Source organism: Colossoma macropomum, unplaced genomic scaffold, assembly GCF_904425465.1.
Source record: "Colossoma macropomum unplaced genomic scaffold, Colossoma_macropomum, whole genome shotgun sequence".
In the NCBI taxonomy this organism is placed as follows: Eukaryota; Metazoa; Chordata; class Actinopteri; order Characiformes; family Serrasalmidae; genus Colossoma; species Colossoma macropomum.
The window spans coordinates 12,375,859-12,399,691 of record NW_023494796.1 but is presented as its reverse complement, the minus strand read 5'-3'; the positions used below and the strand labels follow the sequence as shown (position 1 = coordinate 12,399,691).

Here is a 23,833-nt window from a genome sequence, read left to right as displayed (position 1 = left end):
AGGTTTTAAACTCTGTTCCACCCACACGGCCTATAAAGCCTACAGTGATATCAACTTTACAGCAGGATGATAGAGCAGTGATCAATCAGAGCCGAGTGCTGGAATATACAGCCTTCTGCAGAGCTTCAGCAATAAAACTACCAGTGCACTGCAGAGAGAGGCAAAAGCAAACAGTCATAAACATAACTGACTGACATGAAAAACCTCCGGCATTTAGCTTTACAGCACGGTTACAGTGCCGTGGGCCTTTCAGTGTCATATTTACTTCCTATATTATTTTCAGTTTTCATGTGAATTCGGCTTAGTGTCAGTTTTGAGGATGTTTTTACGTTTACATACTTCGCTTACATTAGTTACTTTTAGTTTTCATTTTAACTTTAATTTGCTGTAATCACTCTGTATGAAACACACTAGCTGTGAGTTCATATCTACTGCTGCAATAAATTCAGTGAATACATCCTGCGTTTTATCAAGGTCAAATCTCCTTCAGTGGTATAATGAGGTCAAAAGAGCAGTAAAACTTTTAAAAATTGTCCTGCTGTTTTTTTTTTTTTTTAGCTTTTAGGGTAATAATAAGTTTGGCCAGTGTGTGAAATGCTAATAAAAACATAAAACAGTGATTAGCAAATTCTGTTTGACCTCTATTAAATTGAAAAAACACAATATTCCATGTTTAACATGTTGAGCTTTATTGTTGTTTTTTGTTTGTTGTAAATACGCCTGTAACACGTGTCAAAAACGTTAGGAGCATGTTTACCACTAGGTCACATTTCACCTTTCCTTTTAACAACACTTCATAAACATTTGGGGACTGAAGACACCAGTTGATCCAGTTTTGCAATTCTTCAGTTATACAAGTCCTCAGCTGCACAACTATGTTGGACCTTTATTGTTGTATTTTACACTTCCCAATGGGCCACATGTTTTCGATAAGAGACAGGCAGGTCAGTCTAGCACCCGCACTCTCTGATTACACAGCCATACTGTTGTAACAAGTGCAGAGGATTTCTTGCAGTTGTCACGTTGAAATAAGCATGGCTGTCCCTAAAAAAAGACATTTAAAAGGCAGCATGCGTTGCTCTAAAATGTGTACATATCAAGCAGCATTAATGCTGTTTTCACAAATGTGCAAGTTACCCACTAATACACCTCGGTACAATGACAAACCTTGGCTTTTAAACTTTATGCTGGTAACATTCCGGGTGGTCTTTTACTTCTTTGGCCTGGAGAACACATTTTTCCCATAAACAATTGAAAATGTTGACTCGTCAGTTAGACAGACAGATAGAAAGATGGAGAGATGGATGAATGTGGTTCCTGGTGGTAGTAAAGCCAGGCGTGGGACTAAGTGTAACTGTTAGAATTAGTGAGTGGTCTTCTGCTGAGACTTTAGAGCCTTTAAGTACCTCTATTTATAGCCTCTCTGGTCACACAGCCTTCAGATTATACTAAAAACCTGCAGCTCCTCACTGCTGTAACATGGACTCTTACTGAAAATGTGCTGAATAAACAGAAAGACGTTATACTTTTACGTCATAACACACTGTTTGAAGATGTACACAGTGGAAAAATACTATTTTTGTGTTTATTAAGGAGTTGTTAATAAGAGAGGGGGTGGAGAATGTTGATCTCAGGGCTGATATTAGTTGGAATATCAGAATGGAAAATCAGTGGGAAAGCTTTTCATTGCATGGGCTAGTGGGGTTTAAAGTGCCTCAGCATTAGACTGTGGAGCAGTGGAACTGCAAAACTAATCAACCAACATCAGTACCTGACTTCACCAATACTCTTGTGGCTGACTGCAATCAAATCTTCATAGCAGTGTTCCAACATCTAGTGTAAAGCATTTCCAGAAGAGTTGAGCCTGTTTCTGCAGCCAAAGGGGGACAAACTCGCCTTGATTTAAGAAGAAACACTGCTGTGTACAAACTTTTATGCATAAATAGGCACAGTATGGAAGTGTGTATTATTCTATGTCTTTGATATTGTGATCAAACGTGAATATTTTGAGTCCAGTCCTGTTAAACTGGACTTAGTAAAGTTTATTGCTTGTGATCTGTATTAGGTGACTATCTGTGCAGCTTCCATCAGCTTTAAAAGTGTATATAGTGTTAGTGTGAACATTGCGTGCGCTCAGCCTGATTCAGTGCTAATGAGATCACTCTAATTAATGCTAATTAGCTGGACAGTCTCGTAAAGGAAGGTGGCATCTTACAGACGGATTAGAGTAGAGACAGGCCCTGATGTGTAGAAACAGAATCAGACTGTTTTCACATCTGTAAATGTGAAAACAGTTCTGGAAACAGTAAATGAACTCTGAAATATTTAAATAATAGCGCACTGGCTGTGATTAGGTTGCAGTAGAAGGAGGCTCTTCTCACACAGAGAAGCGTTACTGACTCTGTGGAGGGCAGACACAAAGTCGCCAGTCACTTTAAACATTCTGCGTTAGCAAATTACCACATACACTGTGTGATTTTAGCTTGTTTTTTCCTGCAGGGGTTCAGTCCCGAAGTGGCATCTGGCAGCAGGAAGTGGCAACTCCGCCGTCCGGAAATGGCACGTACTGGCATGTGCCACTCAGCGAATGGCACCTGCCACCGATAACTGGTAACGAGTGGCACATGCCGCTCGGTTAGGCAACGGCGTGTGCCTTTCAAAACAGGCACATACCAACAGCTCCTGTGAGTAAAGCAAAGACTCTGGACAGCGGCTACTCGGCTCGGCTAACTAGCGGCACATCATAGCTCCACCATCGGCCATCAGAACCTGGGAAAAGTCATGGAGGAATGTTGACCTAAAGACTCTGTGCAGGTAGTCTGTCATTTTGGGCTTTTGTTGTGGCACGGAGAGCTGAAGAAAGCAGCTCGTGTTACAGATGTACTCAAACTAATTACTGAATTCATTGTGGTGTTATTCATGCTAAATCTAAAGTATGTATAGACTATTTATCGGCGTACATGCCAGTACGTGCCATTTCCGGACGGCGGAGTTGCCACTTCCTGCTGCCAGATGCCACTTCGGGACTGAACCCCCTCGCTTGTTTTTACATAAACACAAACACGTAGGCTAGCAAAACTCAGGCGAAAATTCGACATTTTCTACCAAAATTCATAAATGCCGACTCGGTTTGACTAAGTAGAACTGCGAGGTAGAAATGTTGACTTAGATCATTTAAAAACAGGCTGTAGAGAGACTGTGTTGTCGTACTGTGTATATTTCAGTGCACACTGTGGTTAGCTAAACTGCTGTAGCTCAGTTTCTCAGTGCGTTAGCTCAGTACTCGGTGCGCAGCATGTTGTTTAGAATGAAACAGCTTTATTTGAAATTGTTTATGGACAGAGCCGTCTAAAGAGGCTGCGTTTCAAGTAGCAGTATAACGTATAGTGTGACTATATAAATCTCAGGCTTTGTCTATACATGACAGACTATTCAAACTTACAGTGTGACCCACCAAAGAGCAAGATTTCTAAAATCACACAGTGTATGCCTGGCTTTAGGGGACATTCATTCTAAGTAGGTAATTTATTATGTTATCAGACTCCAAATCGGTGAGTACTAAAAAAATGTACTTTGATAAAAATGGCATTGATGCATCCTTATTGATTATGTCTTATGATTATGTCAGTCTGAATCTCATGTTAAATCACAAATCATAGGTCTTATATCTCATGCTAAATCTCCATCTGCACATATGGACACCTTACTGCACATATTGCACTTTCTGCACACCTTATTGCACATCTGGACACTCCACAGTAGACACTTTATTTTGGTACCAATATCTGCACATATTTATTCTGTATTGTCATTATATGTCGTTAGCTGTGCCTCCTTGTAGAGTCATTATTGCATTGCGTCTTTTCATCTCAGGTTAAAGATATTATTCCAGATTGTTGTATTTTTCTATTTGTATATATGCCTGTAGATAGGATTTTTTAATATTTATTCTTCCTGTTATATTGTTTACATCCTTATTACTATTACTGTCCTGTGTTGTGTGACTGCTACTGGCTGCTAAATTTCCTTTGGGATCAATAAAGTATCCATCTATCTATCATCTATCTTACATCATCCTATCACCCAAGCCTAAAATGGACAGTTTGAAAGAATCAGCTTGGTAAACCTGAAGTGAACCTTTCATCACTAATACTGAAACTTTGAAAGACAGAATGTGTATGTTTTGTTTTGAAGAATAATCTTAATAACTAATATCCACCTCTGAAGCTTTATCTACATTACAGCAAAAGCTATTTGCTGCATTAGCTGTTGGTAGAGATAAGTAGCTGTGCACTTAGCATGAGAGACTTTGCACTATAAAGCACTTTTTATGAAAGGGACAGCTGTGGTGCTAAAATCTGAATGGCTGAGCCGTGTTCGGATACGCACCCCTGTGACAGAGTGGTGTGAAGCTGAAATGGTGAAGATAAAGCGTCAGTGGATGTGGTTATCCTGTTGTGTCTGGCACACCCTCTGCAGGGAGACATTGCTGTGCCAACACCGTGGCTAATGTTGTAATGGGATTGAGCTGGAGGCCTTATGGGTGCATTGGCACTGAGGGTGTAGTGACAGAATTAAGGTGAATTAAGGGTTATGAGCACAGGTCAGAGATTCAGGCCACCCTGTTCTTGGGCCTAGTGTTGACTTACATGATATATGACTGGGGCTTCAACAAATTGAAAAGCACTACAGTGCTCTGTAATGTTTATATGATCCACACAGTCATTCTGACAGACTGTAATACACTACAGGAAGTGTAGGGAGTGATATGGCTTTTGCTGTGGGATGGGATCATTATAGAAATGATCTTTATAAAAAAGGCCATAAGTTATGGTCATCTTGTCATCATGTGCAGGTCAGTGCTGAAGATGCTGATGGTGGTGAGTTTGGAATGCTGCACTACTCATTTTCTGATGGGTACAACAGTGAAGACTCGCATCCTTTCTTCTTCATCGACGCCGTTACCGGAGACATCTGTATATCTCAGGACATTGACCGTGATGCAGGTCTGGTGACCTTTGACCTCTTAGTAAAGGCAGAAGACCAAGTGAGTGCTTAAAGATTTTTGTTCTTTTTTTACATTTTGATCCAAACAATACATTGTAGATACACTACCTAAATATATATATATATATATATATATATATATATATATATATATATATATATATATTTATAAAGTACAGATTATATATAATTGATTTGATAATTATTGAAAAGAGTGATTTCACTTTATCTGCCTGTCACTTGTATTGTCCAGTGACATTTGACCACTTGTTGTAAAAGAAAAAGAAAATGATAGAAATGTGTGATAGAGAGTAGAAGACCTTTTCAATCATTCATCTTTCCTTCTCCTCAGGGAGGTCTGTGGTCTCAGGCATATCTTCACATCGATGTGGAGGATGTGAATGATAACGCCCCAGTCTTTTATCCAGAGAAATACATCACAAGCGTAAGCAGCCACGCTCAGCCTGGAGCTGAGATACTTACCGTCATTGCCACTGACCGCGACTCCGGTGAATATGGACAAATCACATATGAGCTTTTACCTGGAGACTCCTCCTCTCTTTTCTCAGTCGACCAATCAACAGGTAAAGTGGACGTCAGCTTTGCTTAAGCAAAAATATTTTTCAAGGGTGAATCAGTGACTTTGATTTTTAGTGAATTTTACAAGTTCCTGATGCCTTGAATTTCCTTGTGACAGGAAGTTTTAACTTAAGACTAGAATGTTGAATTGGCTGGTGTGTGACTGGTCGAGAGGAAATCTATAATTTATTTATGAAGCAAATTATTTTAGTTACTCAATAATTCATAGCAGCTGATAACTAGGTACTGAGTAATTCATTGTAGTACATACTGAATATTTTATATTAGATTCTGAATAATTAATAGCAAATACTGAATATGTTAGCATTTATTAACTATTTCTAAATAATTCATGGTAGATACTGAATAATTCATAGTAGATGCTGAAAAATTCATAATAGATACTGAATAATTCATAGCAGACACTGAATAATTCATGGAAGATGCTGAATAATTCATAGTAGATGCTGAATAATTCATAACAGACACTAATTAACTCATAGTATATGCTGAATAATTCATAGTAGATGCTGAATAATTCATAGCAGACACTAATTAACTCATAGTAGTTACTGAATAGTACTTATGGAATAATTCATAGTGGATACTGAATAATTCATAGTAAATACTGAGATGTCCCTGAATATGTAGTATTTATGCCTCAGCCTTTTGTTGTCAGCTTAATTATTTACTGTGAAACTTAAGTGTGTCCAAAATCATGAGTATTAAAGACGCTAATCCGCCTGAGCAGATGATTCTTTAACGAGCGTTAGTGCCCCCAGTGGCCTTTAAGAGTCAGTGAGCTATTTTGCTTCATAAGCTTGGTACACTGATCCCTACTTTTATCTCCCATCAGGGGGGCTGGGCGTTTTAGAAAGGGGGTTGATGAAGACTTTTTTTAAAGCTTTACTGGACACAATGATACACAGTACTGTCTTGCTTAGTGGTATTAATGGCCCATTTATTGGATAATGTACACACATGATTTTACAGTTTTAAATATTCACTGATTTTTTATATTTAATTTTCATATTATTGATTCTGTTTTATAAACTGCTTGTCAAAAGTTAGGCAACCACTTGTGCTCTTTTGAAATTTGAATTTTTTACTGTTATTACTTGATTAGGTAAGAAAAAATTGGTTTAAAAATAAAAGCAGCTTCATGTTCACTGAAGTGTCTTCCTTGTTATGAGAACCAGGTTTTGTTAAAATAATGATTTGATTGAGAATTTGTGTCTGGAGCTAGAGTTTTAGGATGTGAACGTAACTAAAGTGCGATTGACCAAACTGCAGTGTTATTATTAAATATATGGTATTGTTTTATTGTAAATGACAAATTGACAGACTTTTGTCCCGCATATAACACTGTTATGATTCATCATTTAGAGGTAATGGAACTTATAAGGCTGACTACTAGTTAAGAGCATCATAAATCAGTTTTATGAAAGGTTCTGATACCGTCAAATATATTTTCACCAAGTTTTGTCTGCATAATTCAGGTTGAGATGTAAGCAAATCATAGTGTGGTCATCAGAGTGATTTGATATGAAATGGTTCATTGTAGAGACTATACTATAAACTGACCCCTGGCTCCACTATAAAAAAATCTGAGTAGGTTTCTTTAGAATGAACTGTTTAATATCAAACCAATCTGAATAACTTTTGACATCTCCACCATCTAGCAGCATAGCAAATGAAGTTTGTAAATGCCAAAGATCCAAAGTGAGAGGTATGAGCAACAGTAAAACAGAACAGGAGCTGAACCAACACAACAGAGTGAAACTAAGGGACAAAGTTTCTGGATAATTCAGTGGTTGAGATAGAAACAAAGTCATTCAGAGTGGTTTAGTGTGAAATGCTCAGTTCTAAAGAAACGTATTCAGAATTGTTTACAGTGATGGTGACAGGAACCAGGGGTTGCAATGTAAACACATATGTAACCATTTTATTTACTATACAAAACTACCAGTGAACCTACATGTCTGCTGAGATGATAAAGGTAAAACAGTGAGAAATCTCAAAAAGAGAGTCTTCTTTGCCTCACAATACCCTGTATATACCAACACAAATACATTTTTAAAATGTGCGTTGTAAACCAAAAGCTTATGTCAAAATAAGGCAGCACATTCATAACCATTTCATATAATAACTTTCTGTAAGGGAGCTTTTATAGGTGGAAGTCTGGTTCCTATCACCACTACTGTAAACAGTGTGAGCATTTCACTCTAAACCACTCTGAATGACTTTGTTTATATCTTAAACATTTAATTATACAGAAAAGTAAAAAATCTATTTCTCCTTTAAAGGATCATTTTTATACATATTTTACCACAAATAAATACCAGTGGAGGACGAAGTACAAAAATCCTGTACTTGAGTGAAAGTATAAATATCCTTGATAAATAAATGACTTGAGTGAAAAATAGAAGCAAATATACTGCGAGTTATCACAGGCATTTTAAGGAACCGTTTATTATTAATTCTTTTGTACATTTAAAAAAAAGTGACAGTTGTTGTCTGCAGTTACACAAGCCTACTTGATAGAACCTGTACTTTTGCACTGTATCTGAAGTATAAATATATCGCTGCTGTCGGAACAAAACCTTGTATCTCCTTTTTTGTCGTTTTTCAGTTTTTGGCATAATTTGAAAACTGCCTGTTGCCGTCTACATTGTTTGTAAATTTCATGATGAATGGAGCAAAATAAATGGCTCAAAATGACTTTTTGGCTCAAAAAACTTCTGGTTCCATTGACTTACATTAAAAGTAAAGTATGTTTTTTCTTTCTCCTGTAAAGTTACCATTTTGGAGATACGAGGGTTTGATCCGACAACACCGATATAAATGCAGTAAATCTCTGGCTTATAAGTTCCATGCTTTATAACAGTGTTATAACTGTGATTCTCTATTACTTTAGCTGAAGGCCCCTTACGTCAATACAATGTGATTTACATAAAACATCTTATGTCTTGCAATTACTGGCATATATATTCAAATACTTCTCTAAAATAAGTTATTCAATGTGTGTGCATGTGCTGTGGAGTTCCTATGTAGAATAAATTAAGCGTCAATATGTAAAGTATGTCTCATTCATTTCCATAGGCCTCACCAGTATTGCACTAAATCTTATTCACTAAGCTGACATTGTGATTGCACCATCTGTCCAGTTCTAGCAGCTAACCTGCTAACGAGCCTTCCCTGGGTGAGGCTCCTAAATCCTTGCAGGCCCACTCACTCAGATTTTAAGGTAAATTTAGGTGAGAAAAATTAGCAGTGTCCACACCATCTGCCTGTGTGGGGCCTAAAGCCCACTAAAAGCCACCACTGACCACAGGAGCACCTCAGTCACAGTGGATCACTGATCTTCATTCTGCAAAGTTTGCACTGCAATGCTTTGTTGATGAGTTTCTCAAATGACACCAAGTGATAAATTTGTTTTTTGTATTGTAATAATTGTCATCACAATATGCTTTTCTAAGTATATGGATATGGTCATTACTTAAAAAACACTGAACAAGTGCATGTTTCATTACAAGCAGTGTATGTGTTTTGTGTAGGTGTGGTCTGTCTGTCCTCTCCGCTCTCTACGCTGGGCAGTAGCAGTGTGAAGCTGGCCATTTCTGCCCATGATGGTCAGGGTCTGTCTGCTGTCCGGCCTGCTGACATCACCTTTAACATCCTGCACAGTGACCATGCACCTGCACTCTTCCACAAGTCACACTACAGCTTCTCTATCCCAGAGGATGCGCCTGCAGGCACCTCCGTGGGCACCGTACAGGCCATCAAACCACCCAGTGAGTCTCCACAGCATCTGTCCTTGTACTGTTCCGGATTTATTTACAGTACCAGGGGTGTAAATCTCTGACTTTTCAATTATGAAACGATTAAATTATGAATCTTTAGCAAATGATTCAATGAGTCATAAAATGTCGCATTTCGCCATTCGGAATGGTTCGCTCATTTACTCATTCACAATTCACTGCTGTAGGCCAATTTTCTGGACATGGATTAAGGCTAGTCTTTAACTAAATTGCAGTGCCAATGATGAATAACCATTGGAACTACTGTTTAGTCTAGACTTAGGATTAATCTAGATCTAGAAAACCAGTAAAACCTAGTAAACAGCCTGGATTTATTCTTGCAAATTAACAACGTAAAAGATTTATCATCAACAAATTAACATCACTACAACATGGATGATACATTATATAGTGCACTATGAATTTCACTAATAGGAAGTGCTTCTAAAGGCAACGGATCATTCAGTTATATTCAATTATTTTGGTACAAATAGGAATAAAAAACACTGAATACCTAAATATTACTGGAAGAACTGTTTAGGATTTTATTTTGTTGTTAAGTGTTGTTGAATCACCACCTTCAAATCGATGCATTAAAATGCAACAATGCATTTTTATTCCCCTATACACTACCAAAGGTTTTACTAAAGGTAGACCTTCTCATGAATGGTTTCCATTTGTTTACTTGTAATAATAATGAAGACATCAAAACTAAAAAATAAATCACTTCTTGCTTCCACACTTTTGATATGTAGTGCAATTAACATACAAAACAACCTGTAAAAATAGGCTGTCAAGCGGTCAAAGTCAATAGCTGCTGTATTAAGAAGCAAAGCACCCAGCTAAAGTTAGCTGATCTTAATAGAAAAGTGTTTGGTGTTATTCTGTACTCCAACATATGACAGTAATCTGCTATACTGTTTCTTCATCAGTGGCGCTAATACTCCATCTCGTTCTGCTGCAGGTCAGTGTATTTTGGTTGGGCTGTAGGTGATGCTTCTAACTGGATAAAAACATTACTCATCTCATAAGCATCCTCTGCTCTTCATTTTGCTGCAGTAATGCAAAATGAATGGATTTTCTTTAATAACAGAAAAACAAAGTAAACTATAAACATTGTTTAAAACCACTTGAACGCAAATCAAGTTGAACTTACGACCTCCCAAATTTTATGTAGGAACTTCCGAGGAGGACTTGAGGGCAGCATTTGCATTGTGTGGCCTCTGGACTCCTCTACCTTCAGTAAGAGAGACAAAAAGTTTGGCACAAACTTAAATTTACATAATGTTCACCCCTTATCACAAATGTAGTCGATCAGCCAAGACATGTTCAGTGTCTGAAGTTTGCTTCTTTACTTACTAATGGACAAAAGTACATAGCTAACAAGTAGCAGCTGGAAAAGGAAATCTTGTCTATACTTTTGTCCATATTTGTAGATAAGAGTGTCACATTGTCAAAATTCACATAATCTATTATAGACAAAGTTTATTGGAGACTGCAACTCTATGCGGTTTGAGGCACATATGATGATTTAGGGATTAGCATGATAATTGGCATCTCCTTAAACCGAAGGTTTCTGAGTGTGTTTCTCTACAGTTAATTCAAGATTAGTGCACGTGTATTAGTATTTACGCTTGGTAGACAGTCATCTGAGGTTGTGATTTAGCTGATTAGTTCATTCTTTGTCCCTCCGTATGTTTTGGGGGAGGGAGCAGATCTTTTAATTGTGAGCAGATTTACCTTTGCTAACCTTTTAAACCTGAGATTCCATACAATAGCATGAGACAGTTACACTCAGTACAAAGAGCTGTACAGATAACTGATGCAGTGATAGAATCACTGTAAAAAAAAGATATTTAATTTTACAGTGGAAATCCTGTTGTGCTGTTAGTTACAACACATTGCTGCAAATAGGTTTCATTATAGGTCAGGTTACATTTTTTTTTTCAGGTTTAAGTGTTGGATTGTACGAGATTTAGTGGTTGTCTGAATGCAAAATAACATTAACCTACAAAAACATATTCAAAAAATTTTGAAAAAAGTTATTTAAATTTTTTTAAATAGTCATAACTTTTAATTACAGTGGGGTAATACAACAGTTATATTGTGAACATACAGTTAAGAGCCATACATCACAAAAACAGGGGTGCAGAAAAAAAACAATACACCAAACAGCTGTATTTAGCACAATATTGTCTTTTTATAGTATAGTATGAATACAGTAACCGTTGAAATTGCTGCCAGTAAAATACTGTAATATTACCATTAATTCTTGTTGAACAAAACAGCACAGACCAGCAAGCATTTTATACTGATCGAAGCTAGTCTATGGCTGGTTTAGTCTGGTCAAGTGCTGGTTTAGCTGGTCACCCCAACATGTTAATGCTAGATGACCAGCATACCAATATCAGAACACAACATATGCTGGTTTTCCTGGTGACCGGCTGGTTAGCAGAGGTATATTTACACATATAGCTTTATAATTAGGTTTATACTCTAGATTGTTTTTAAAAAGTGGTTTTAATGAAGTGACCAGTGAGCGATAGTACAAGGTAAGTGTCTCTAATAAAGTGGCCAGGGAGTGGAAGTACAACGTAGGTGTTTCTAATAAAGTGGCCAGTGAGTGGAAGTACAAGGCAGGTGTTTCTGATAAAGTGACATTTTTGATAATATTGATGCATTGATGTTTATTGATAATGGATATAAATATTTTCTCTGCAGATTCAGTGGAGATTCTTTCATATCACATCTCTTCTGGAGACCCCCAGGGTCTGTTCTCTGTGGATTCCCAAACTGGTGTCATCTCCACCAGCCAGGTTTTGGATCATGAGTCTCTGCCCTACTTCATGTTGACCCTGCAGGCCCACACAGGCACCTTACCCATCTACAGCAGCACTCAGGTCAACATAAGCGTCACAGACACCAACGATAACCCACCAGTCTTCCCAAAGACCTCAGACCTAATCACCATATCCTACAATACTCCTCCTGGTACAATACTCTTCCTTGCACATGCTCATGATGCTGACAGTGGCACAAATGGACAGATCCGTTATTCTTTGCGTCCCGAGAGTGAAATATTTGCAATCCATCCTCGGCTAGGGATGCTAACGCTAAATAATGACATCTTGAGAGATGCTAACCGGAGATATAAGCTCATTGTGGTGGCAGAAGATGAGGGAAGTCCTTCGCTAAGTTCGTCGCTCAGCCTGGTGGTGGAGCTTGATTCCTCACCTCCAGCAGAGGAAACCTTAGCGTTTGAGACTTTGGTCTACCAGGTGGAAATCGGAGAAAGCGCCCAGAGGGACACTAGAGTGATTCAAGTACGTGCTCATGCTAGCAAGACCCGGCATGGCTCAGATTTTGCCAGATTAGCTCCAGGTCTCACCTATACTTTGGAGCCTCTCTCCAAACCACCACCATTCCTCCTTCACCCTGACACTGGCTGGCTTTTTGTGGCTCAAAGTCTTGATTACGAGTCAGAACCCAGCTACCGGTTCAATGTTCGCGCCACGGCTCGTGATGAGAGTGCTAATCTGACCGCCACGGCCATGGTGGTGGTCATGGTTCAGGATGAGAATGATAACGCGCCAGTGTTTAGCAGGGACAGGTACTTTTTCAGTGTCCCAGAGGGATCCACCCCACATGGCCTGATTGGGACAGTGAAGGCTACGGACAGAGACTTGAGAAAAAACGGACAGCTGTCCTACATCCTGCTGTCGGACGGGAAACACTTCCGCATCAACTCTAAGACAGGTTTGAGAGAGCTACGTTATTACTCTGTAATTCTGAAAAAATTGGGAATGTCAAGCTTCTCAAAATGTTTTTATTGAAATTTCCGTGTTTTCTTTAGTGGCATTCAGGCCTAAAGATAGGCCCAATAAAGCACTCCTGACTGCTAGTACAGCCACTGATGTAGCTAATAAATACAGACATGATATTTTGTGCCCCTAAGGTCCTCCCACCTTCAAGATACATTAACAGAAAAGGGTTTTCCTAGCCTTTAAACCAGAAAATATCACCCCAGAGACTACTGCAGCATTGCTGTGGGATTTGAGTAGACAATAATTGAAGGAACACCTGATAAAAGCCATACCTCAGTAGTAAATCCAAAGGTCACACTTGTTATGATATACAGTTTATTTACTCCTGTTTGTTTTCTCTTGTCCCTGCTACCCACAAGGATAAGTGGCTTAGAAAATGACTGCATGTGTGTTTTCTCTTGTCCTTCTGTCAATTTTTTTTCTCTTCATGTTTCTCTTTTTCTCTGTTCTCTCTCTCTCTCTCTCTCTGTCTCTCATTCACTCTCTGTCTCTCTGTGTCTCTCTCTTTCTCTCTTGTTTAGGTGAGATCATCAACTGGGTGGCTCTGGATCGTGAGGAACGTTCCTGCTACACTCTGAGAGTTTTGGTGACTGACCATGGTCATCCTCGCCTCAATGCCACCACAACCGTCCACATCCTGGTCTCTGACATCAACGATAACCCTCCTGAGTTCACTCACCTGCCCACAAACAAGGAGCTGAATGTGCAGGTTCCCACCGTTTACTTCATTTCTTCTCTAACAGCAAACAAGAGTGCTAATGTTGCTAACACAGTGACACTGAGCTAACTGGCAGCTGTTAGCTCATATTCACTGTTAAGTATAATGTACTGACCGTGTAACTGAGTTTTGTAGCTGAGTTCTACAAATCCAGAAAGAAGTTTTCAGAGACTGAGTTTTTACTCATACTAGCCACCATTGTTATATATCTACACTGCCCAAAGTAGCTCTGTGAGAATGTTTGATTTGGTCCAAGGAAGAAAGTACCTTAAGCCCGCCCCTACTCAATGAGTGAACAAATATAATTTTATTCTATATATAACTACTTTTAGTAACAAAATATATTGTGATGTTATAAAATACTTTTTAAAAATCTCCCACGTCCTTTTATTTGTTTATTGTTATGTCTGTTTGGCCCTCAGCCCATCACAAACCATGTTACATTGCCTCCCCCAAGACATATAAGTTTGTGCACCCATGTTATATAGAATATACAAAGTATAAATGACTAAAACTAAATATCATATATTTATTCATGAATAAATATTTAAAATGATGAATAATTGTTTTATATAAATACTGCTATGTACATTACTGAAGATATCACTTTACTTTTTTATCTATTTGTAAGATATAATTTGTGTAATTGTATAAGGATAGTTTTTTATAAGATGCTGTCTTTAGTGCAGAGTTTATTTGTCTGCTTATTTGCTGTGTTGGACATATTGGAAAATAATAAAATATAAAATGTGCCATAAATTTTGCACTGGCCACATCTTACATTTACTTAATATTTATTTAAAGTATGTTAAATTCAGCAAATAAAGAAACTGTACATTAAAATGTGTACATAAAAGTGTGTTCTCTGTAGCGGATTATTTTCACTTATTTTCCTTTAAAAAATTAATAAAACATGGAAATTGACCAGGGTGCCCAAACTTTTGCATATGTCTGTACATATTTAGAATGAAATGAATTGGTCTTTAGGATATAAAGCATTTGTGTTCACCAATTATGTGTTGTTGAGAATGACAGCATGTTAACCTTACGGTCCTTAATTTGCACAAATGAGCAGATTTACTAAGGAAATCACTTTCATGTAATGACTGAAAAAGGTTAACACCGTCCTGTCTTCATGTGTGGTCAGGTGTGGTCAGGCCTTGCAGTGGGGTCAGTGGTCGTCAGCATGTTTGCTAAGGATCGAGACGCTGGAGAGAATGGAACTGTTACATTCTCTTTGACTTCAGGTAAACTAAGATATGCATGCTCCTTTAGAAAAACCAGCATACCTGGTCAGCAGCAAAACCAGCACATGGACTTCATCAGTAGGATTTATGTTTATGACATATTTTTCCATCATTATTGTTTGCTAGAGCATTACTCAGTCAAAAAATAAAATTCACATATTTTCAACCCCTGACCCCAAGCGTAGTTGTAGTTTGTTGTCTGAAGTTTGCTTCTTTAGTTTAGCTGGCACTACGAGGCTAATGTAGCTAACCAGTACTGGAAATCTATAAAAATGGGCAAATAGTAACATAGTTACAAACAGTAGCAGATAACTTGAATTTTAGTCCATGTGTATAGATAATAGTGTGTCATACAGTGTCAGAAACCACATAATAAAGTATATTAGTGATTACTGAACAACTACACAGGCAAGTATATGATGATTTAGTCATGCAGTTAGCACTATGCTAATTGCTCCCATTTCTCATTAGCTTCATTTTGCTGGGGGCAAATTGGCAAAAACATAATCACAAAACCATGATAAGCATCACAACATTTAGTTTTTCAGAGGTTTGACATGCTATGAATGTAACGTTGAATGTAACGTTTCAGAGGTTTGACAAACTATGAATGTAACGTTTTTTATTCACACGGCAGGATTATTCTGTGCTCTCTTTTGTAATGAAACATGCAGTTCAGTGTTCTGTTGGTACTGACCATATTAATGATATGCTTAGAAAATTATATTGTGATGTAATTCAACACCATAACCATGCCCAACCCTAGCTACATTGGCCTTGTAGCTCCAGTGCTTAAACTGCATACCTCAAGCAGCAAACAGCACATTTAGAGTAAGAGGGGATTTAGCCTGAAATATTGCTTGAAAACCATTTGTTTTGTGTGTCTGAGGACTTTCTGCACTCCAAAATATGTTCTAATCATATGTATTACATAATAGTGTTGTGTTTATATGTAATGTCGGCTGGTAAAAGTATCTTTTTATCGTTCCCCTTGTAGATGGTGGAAAGGGTCATTTTGAAATTGACCATCAGAGCGGTGACATCAGAGTTACAACAGGATTTCTTTCAGACCCCCACACCAATTACACCCTCACTGTGGTTGCCAAGGACAACGGCCTCACGCCCCTGCAGCAGAGGGCACTAGTACACATCCAGGTGAAGCTTCTGGAGCTCAGTAATGCACTGCCTGATACCAAGACTAGACTGAATATATTGTATGTCTACAAAACCAGGCGGACCCTAGTCATTTTGCCAGTTTTTAAACATTATGGAACATACACGCTGTTGGTCATTTAGCAGGGACAGTACTCGTTAATTAGCATCATTGTTTCATAATGAAGATGTGCCAGAATTATAATTATTAAATATCATGTTTCATCAGTGTCAGCGTCTCATGCTGAGGGAAGATGTAGCATTATCTGTGCTTAGATTGTATTATGTTTGATTTATTTCAGGTACATGCTTCACAAAAACAAAACGGTTTTCTGGGCCTCAGGCATTTCACTGTGAGAGAGAACGCTAAGCTGGGAACTGTGATTGGTTCGCTCCGCTTTTCTGGAACAGTTAACAAACAGCTGCGCTACTCTGTTGCCGAGGGTGATGGGAGTTTACACTTTGGCATTGACTCAGCCAGTGGCGACCTGTATGTGGCGCAGCCTCTGGATTACGAAGCTACGCAGCGCTACTTCTTAGTGATCCGAGCAGAGGCTCCACCCACTATGAATGCCAGTATGCTAGTGGCTGTTAGCGTTGATGATGTCAATGACCACGCCCCTTGGTTCCCTGGCAACGATAACATTGTGGTGTTCGGTGTTCAGGAGGACGTTGCCGTGGGAACTTCAGTGTATGCCTTTAATGCGCGTGATGGGGACGATAGTCTCCAGAACAGTGTGATTCGTTATTCAATGACCTTTGACTCTGGCTCTTCTATAGAGGAGCTGCCATTCAGCATTGACCCTCACACTGGGGTTGTCACGACCACTGCACAGTTGGATCGAGAACGCATCCAAAGTTTTGTGTTTACTGTCACCGCCAGAGACCAGGCCAAAAACCCAGATGACCGGAAACACTCCTCAGTAACAGCTCAAGTTTTCATAATTGACGTCAACGACAACAGCCCTGCTTTTGTTGCCATGGACACAGTTCACGTGTCGGAGGACGTGGAGGTTGGAAGCCTTCTTTTTCACTTGCTGGCCACAGATGAAGACAAGGGGGAAAACAGTCACGTGACCTACAGTCTGATTGGTGGAAACGAAGATGGACACTTTCGTTTGGAGAGAACAGGTACAGCGTACATCAGCAGGGCTGCAACAATTAATAGTTGTCATAGGGATGGGCCATATGGCAAAACTTATATTGCGATACTTTATGACACTTTAATGGTACACAACACATCATGATATTTACTTTTTTGAGATTTGATAAGTTACAACAGAGAAAAAAGAACCTGTAGTGCCACATTTAAAAAAAAAACTTTTTTTAACTTTATTTTTACTCCATTTTTTAAATATTTTTTTCTACATATTTTGAGCACAGCAGCTGTCGTTTACATTGTGTGAGAATTTCATGATGAATGGATCATTTAGAAGTGCTCCAAAATCACTTGGAATAAAATCACTTTACACTAACTTACAGTAAAAGTTAAGAATGTTTTTGTGTTCCACTGTAAATTTCCTATTAAATGGAGATACATGTTTGTTTTTTGGACAGTGACAATTTAAAAAGTGTTCTATAATGCTCTATAATGTTTACATGATCCACACAGTCATTCTGACAGATTGCAATATATAAAAAATACATAATATTATTGTACTAATGGAACTAATGACGGCGGCCGAAAAGAACCGAAGATGGCAGAATAGTTAGTCAATAAATTGAATATTAGGTCAATCAATTATAGAAATCTTAAGTTGCAGTCCTACACAAATGATCAGTAACAACATATACTAACATTAGAAAAGCTGAATCAGGTGCTATGTCTTGTGTACAGCATAGCCTCAAATGTACATATATTGCTCAAGCTTTTCTTGAAACTGCTATTAATGTTTTATACAGTATTCAAGACCTCACAGTCTGTTTGTCAGTCATTGTGATGGACATCATTCACTTCGTCATACATTATTCCCCCAAATAATTTCTCATGCATTCAGTGATATGTCTTCTGTGATAGTGGATCAATTTTTTGTATGTTTATTTCTATCCAGGTCACCTGTATCTGAACTCCTCTCTGAACTACGAATCTCAGCATGCCTTTGGGCTCACTGTGCAGGCCTCAGACAGTGGGCTGCCATCTCTGTCCAGTACTCAGACTCTGACTGTGGTCGTGCTGGATGTGAATGACGAGGCTCCCATGTTTGAACGCCGTGTTTATGTTGCCACCGTTGCAGAGAACCGAGAGCCGGGGCAGCCTGTGGTCAGAGTGAGCGCAGTCGATCTGGACTCAGGTAGACACAACTGACAGAAGCCTACACTGTAAACATTGTAAATAAGTAGAATTGTGTTAAGGTAATCAGTTTCCTTGATATTGTTTTCAGTTCATAAAATAAAAAGTCTGTATGACACAAATAAATTGTTGAGAAAGGTGACAGTTAGTGAAGAAGACAGTTTGCAAGCAAAAAATATTTATTTCCAGACATAGGTGGTATGGCAGAAAATCTATGTCTATACTGTTTTCTGGCAAATTAATTTTATAACTTATTTTCACTTAGAAAAACTTTTGTATTGGACTGTGGCCAACAAGTAAAGCTAAAAATAGAGCAACTAAAGCCCATTTGGTGAGGTATAAGCTTTACTAACTGCATGCATGTATCATCACGCTTGCCACAAATTGTGTGGAGTCATCCAGTAATGTCTAATAGACTTGATTGTGTTTTAGGTTGATAAAAAATTTTAAAAGTGTGTTTCTCTATTTGTCTTTTTTCTCCCACAGAGGAGAATGCGATTGTGATCTACAGCCTCCTGCCTGGTCCTGGTTATGAGTTCTTCACCATTGACTCCCACACCGGCCTGGTCAGCACCTCCACCCAGCTGGACAGAGAGATCCACCAAAGCTTCACTCTAAGAGGTAAAACTCCACATAGGTATAAGAGCTTTTCCATCACCCCTCAACCTCTACAGACCTCCAGGACTCAACACCATTTTTCACCCACACTCTGAGTTCATCATTTAAAAATCACTATATTTGATTACTATCCATCCCTGCACTGAAATTAGCCTAAATCCTCTCTTGACAGCTCCATCCTCACTTAGTACTGCCCTTCATTACTGTCATAAGAAAACCTCCAAATCTCCAAAATAGTAGCTTTACAGAAGAATGACAACATATTATTAATTTTAATGTACAATAATGTAACAACATGTTATTTCCAAGTAATCTTTCACCATTTCTGTTGTTTATTCATCATTTTGACACAGTGTAAAGGGCAGCTGGAGTTTCTGAATGACATATTTTGATACTCCGTATCCTTGAAGTAATTTGCTCCGTACCATAAAAGTTTTGAATTTTGATACCGAGCCTTAATAGCCATGACTTGCAAATTTATACATTAATTTTGGACCAAAGACCAAATTTTTGACGGTCTAATAGACTCAGATCTCAACTTCATTAGCCATGTCAAAATATTCACCAAAGCAGCCTTCTGTCAGCTTAAAAATATAGCCAGAATCAAAGGTTTGGTGTCTCAGCAAGACCTGGAGAAACTCATCCATGCTTTTATCTCCAGAAGGGTGGACTACTGTCATGGTGTCTTAACTGGACTTCCCAAAAACATGTACAGGTCATTCAAAACACTGCTGCAACAATTTTAACCAGAACCAAGAGTACACATTTCTCCAGTTCTTAAATATTTACACTGGGTACTAGTTACTTACAGAATAGATGTTAAGGTGCTGCTACTAGTCTACAAATCAATGAATGGTTTGGACCCAGAATAAATCTCTGATATTTTTAAAGAATATAAACTGAGTAGGTCTCTAGATATACTGCGTACAATTTGAACAAACTCCCATGAGATCCTCTAATATAGCGATTCCAGGTTAAAACTCTCACTGTATCTGATTTGGTTTGATTTGGTTTGCAGTTCAGGCAGAGGACAGTGGGGTTACTCCTCTCTCCAGCACCACCACGGTTCTGTGCTCTGTGCTGGACGAAAACGACAATCCTCCTGAGTTCTCCCAACTGTCTTTCCACATCATTATACCGGAGAACCTCCCTCCAGGAGTCATTCACACTGCCCAGGCCTCCGACCCTGACAACGGCGTCAATGGAACTGTGAAGTTCTCTATACAGAGTGAGTGGACGTTCTCAACATTACTGCTAATATGACTTCACTTATGAGTCAATTATGTCTTTCCTTAGATTAGTTTCCTCAAGATTAGGTTTTATAACTTTGTCCAACATAGTGGGAATTTGTTATTGCTCCTTTTATATGTGTAGCCTACATAACTCAGAGAAACACATATTAAAATCATATGAAATCAGCCAGTAGACGACAAAACACGAAACAGAACTATTACACAAATTGCCGTGCATTTACTTTCCTTAACACTATATTAGAAGTTTATAATAAAAAAGTAATTTATAAACTGTGTTAATTTTGACTCTTCTCTCAGTGATTTCTGTTTTGTACATCGTTGATGAACTACTGACAGTAATTTCTCCTCTGACTAATTAAATCACACAGTTGATCAGCAGAGAGGGTTATTTTCACCTAGGGCTTGTCCGGGCCTTTCATTGATTTCCATGGAAAATATTTAATTAAACTGATTTTAACCCTGTTAATTAAACTGATTTTACCCTATTAGGATGTAAACTGCATCTTAAACACTGAGTTTAACTGTTTACAGAATGACTGAACTGAGCTAAAGATTAACTGGGTGTGAAAACACTAACAAACGTATTTCAGCTTCTTTCATCTTAATACATTCCTAAAGCACAATAAATTATTGGAGGATGTACTTTTTGTGTTAGACAGCAATATTTCATCTAATATATACAACCTCATTTCCAAAAAAATTGGGATGCTTTGCAAAATGTAAATTACAACAAAATCCATTGCTGTGCAAATCATTTAAACCCTGTATTTAATTGAAAGTAGTACAAAGACAACATATCAAATGTTGAAATTGAGAAATGTTATTATTTTTTGAAAAATATATGCGCATTTTGAATTTGATGAAAAAAAATCACCTGGTGGTTAATCGGCAACAGGTCAGTAACATGATTGTGTATAAAAAGCATCCCAGAGAGGCAGAGTCTCAGAAGTTAAGATGAGGAGGGGTTCACCACTCTGTGAAAGACTGCACAAGCAAATAGTGCAACAATTAAAGAATAACGTTTCTCAACATAAAATAGAAAAGAACTTCTGCTTTTCATCATCTACGTAATAACATTAAAGGATTCAGAGAATCTGGAGAAAACTCAAAACCAGCCAAAAACCAGTATTTTCTGGCTGTGATCTTTGGGCCCTCACTGCATTAAAAACAGACATGATTCTGTAGAGGAAATTGCTGCATGGGCTCAGGAACAATTCTGAAAACCACTGTCTGTGAAAACAGTTCAGCGCTGCATCCACAAATGCAAGTTAAAACTCTTAAACACAAAGAAGAAATCATATATAAACAGGATCCAGAGACGCCGTCACCTTCTCTGGGCCTGAGCTCATTTAAAATGGACTGAGGAGAAGTGGAGAAGTGTCTGACAAATCAACATTGGAAATTCTTTTTGGAAATCATGGACGCTGTGTCCCCTGAGCTAAAGATCACTCAGCTTGTTATCAGTGTACAGTTCAAAAGGCAGTATTCATGATGGTATAGGGGTTATGGCATTAGTGCACATGGTGTGGGTGACGTGCACATCTGTGAAGGGACCATTAATGCTGAATGATATATTCATGTTTTGGCGTCATATGCTGTCATCCAGATGACGTCTTTTTCAGGGAAGGCCTTGCTTATTTCAGCAAGACGATGCCATTCATGTGTTACAGCAGCATGGCTCTATAGTAAAAGAGTCTGGGTGATAAACTGACCTGCCTGCAGTCCTGCACTTCATTGCATTCTATTTTTATTTACATTCTGCACAGCATCCCAACTTTTTGGGAAATGGGGTTGTGTGTATATATATATATATCTATATCTATATATATGTATGTATATATATATATATGTGTGTTATAATTAAATCTTTAGGTCAGTTTTAAAATTATTCTTACAAAATTCCCACATTTCCTACAGTTCTATCAAATCTATGATCTAATAATTTCTTCATGTTATATTTGAAGCTACATCGTAACAAAAAACATTTTTTTTGCCTTTTTGACCTGACCTTATTTCTAAAAGGGTCTAATCCTGTCAACTGTCACTCAACAGTTTAGCTCCATACTTTTAATTGAGTAATTGAGCATACTTTCACTTAAGTAAAGTTACTGTGTGCTTTTTAGACATCTGCTGGTCAGCATCTAATTATTCAACTGCAACTCCTCTCACTTCTGTCTATCTTCTCCTCTGCTCATTAGATACAGACGGTCATTTCTCCATAGATGCAGTAACAGGCGCAATCAGCACTGTGAAAGCTTTGGACAGGGAAGAATGTTCTAACTACACCCTCAGCATCACCGCCTGTGACCAGGGTCCATCTCCTCTGACCTCCACCACCCTCCTCTCCATCTCTCTCTCTGACGAAAACGACAACAGCCCTACATTCAGCCGCAAGAGCTACCGTGCCTCTGTTAGCGAAGGCCTCCCAGTCGGTTCCGAACTCCTCCGGCTCAGCGCCAGGGACCCTGACGAGGGTCCGAACGGGGAAGTCACCTTCTCTTTGGCTGAGGACACTGCTGGAATCTTCTCTGTGGATTCTGTGACAGGTGCTGTCTTTCTGACGAAGCCGCTGGACCGAGAGATGCGTTCTCAGCACACTTTCCGTGCCATGGCAACCGACAACTGCAGTCAGGGTCCTCGAAGCTCCATCGCCCTGGTTACCATCCAGGTAGAAGACGTCAATGACAACCCACCTGCATGCGCCAAGGGACCCACCCAGGTGTCAATCACCACCAGAGGTGGGTACAGTCATCGTATTAACAGTAAAAGCATTATTACTGCAGTGAAATAATTGTTCAACTAGAAGTAAAAGTAGCAATAAACAACTAAAAGGGGAACTCCATTGATTACTGAGTCAAAATTGTTCACAGTGGTGGTGATAGGATGCAGATATCTGAAGAGTTTAATGTCTCTAAAAGCTCCCTCACAGAAAGATTATGAATACACTGCCTGGTTCCTAAAACATTGTTTTACAATCATTTAGCTATCATATAGTCCAGAAAAGAAACATTACATATTATATTATCAATATTACATATTGATAATATAATATTACATATTGACCCTGTAAGTTCACTACTGGCTTTGGACAGTAAGTAAAATGGTTAAATACTTCATACTGTAATCTGTATACTGACCCCTGGATCCTATTAAGACCACTGTATAGAAATCTGAATGACTGTGTACATCTCAAAGGTATTAGAATCCAAAACTCCTGGAGTGCTTTTAGAACTGCATTAGAAACTCTTAGTCCATCCAGCATCTATCAACATAGGAACTGAAGTTTGTAAGGCTCTGTTTTTTCTTTTTGGTTTAAAGTGAGATGCTAAAGCTCCAAATCGAGAG

The 23,833-nt window shown here is 38.4% G+C and overlaps 1 protein-coding gene across 1 annotated transcript in view; it reads left to right on the top strand.

Moving 5' to 3' along the window:
- dchs2 (dachsous cadherin-related 2) overlaps positions 1-23,833 on the top strand; it is a 41,873-nt gene that overhangs the window by 7,488 nt on the left and 10,552 nt on the right. Inside the window, 12 exon segments of the mRNA XM_036583809.1 lie at positions 4,856-5,047; positions 5,360-5,591; positions 9,144-9,380; positions 12,108-13,142; positions 13,732-13,919; positions 15,076-15,175; positions 16,173-16,330; positions 16,630-17,458; positions 18,379-18,618; positions 19,104-19,238; positions 20,254-20,463; positions 22,687-23,226. Coding sequence (XP_036439702.1) covers positions 4,856-5,047; positions 5,360-5,591; positions 9,144-9,380; positions 12,108-13,142; positions 13,732-13,919; positions 15,076-15,175; positions 16,173-16,330; positions 16,630-17,458; positions 18,379-18,618; positions 19,104-19,238; positions 20,254-20,463; positions 22,687-23,226 — 4,096 coding nt within the window.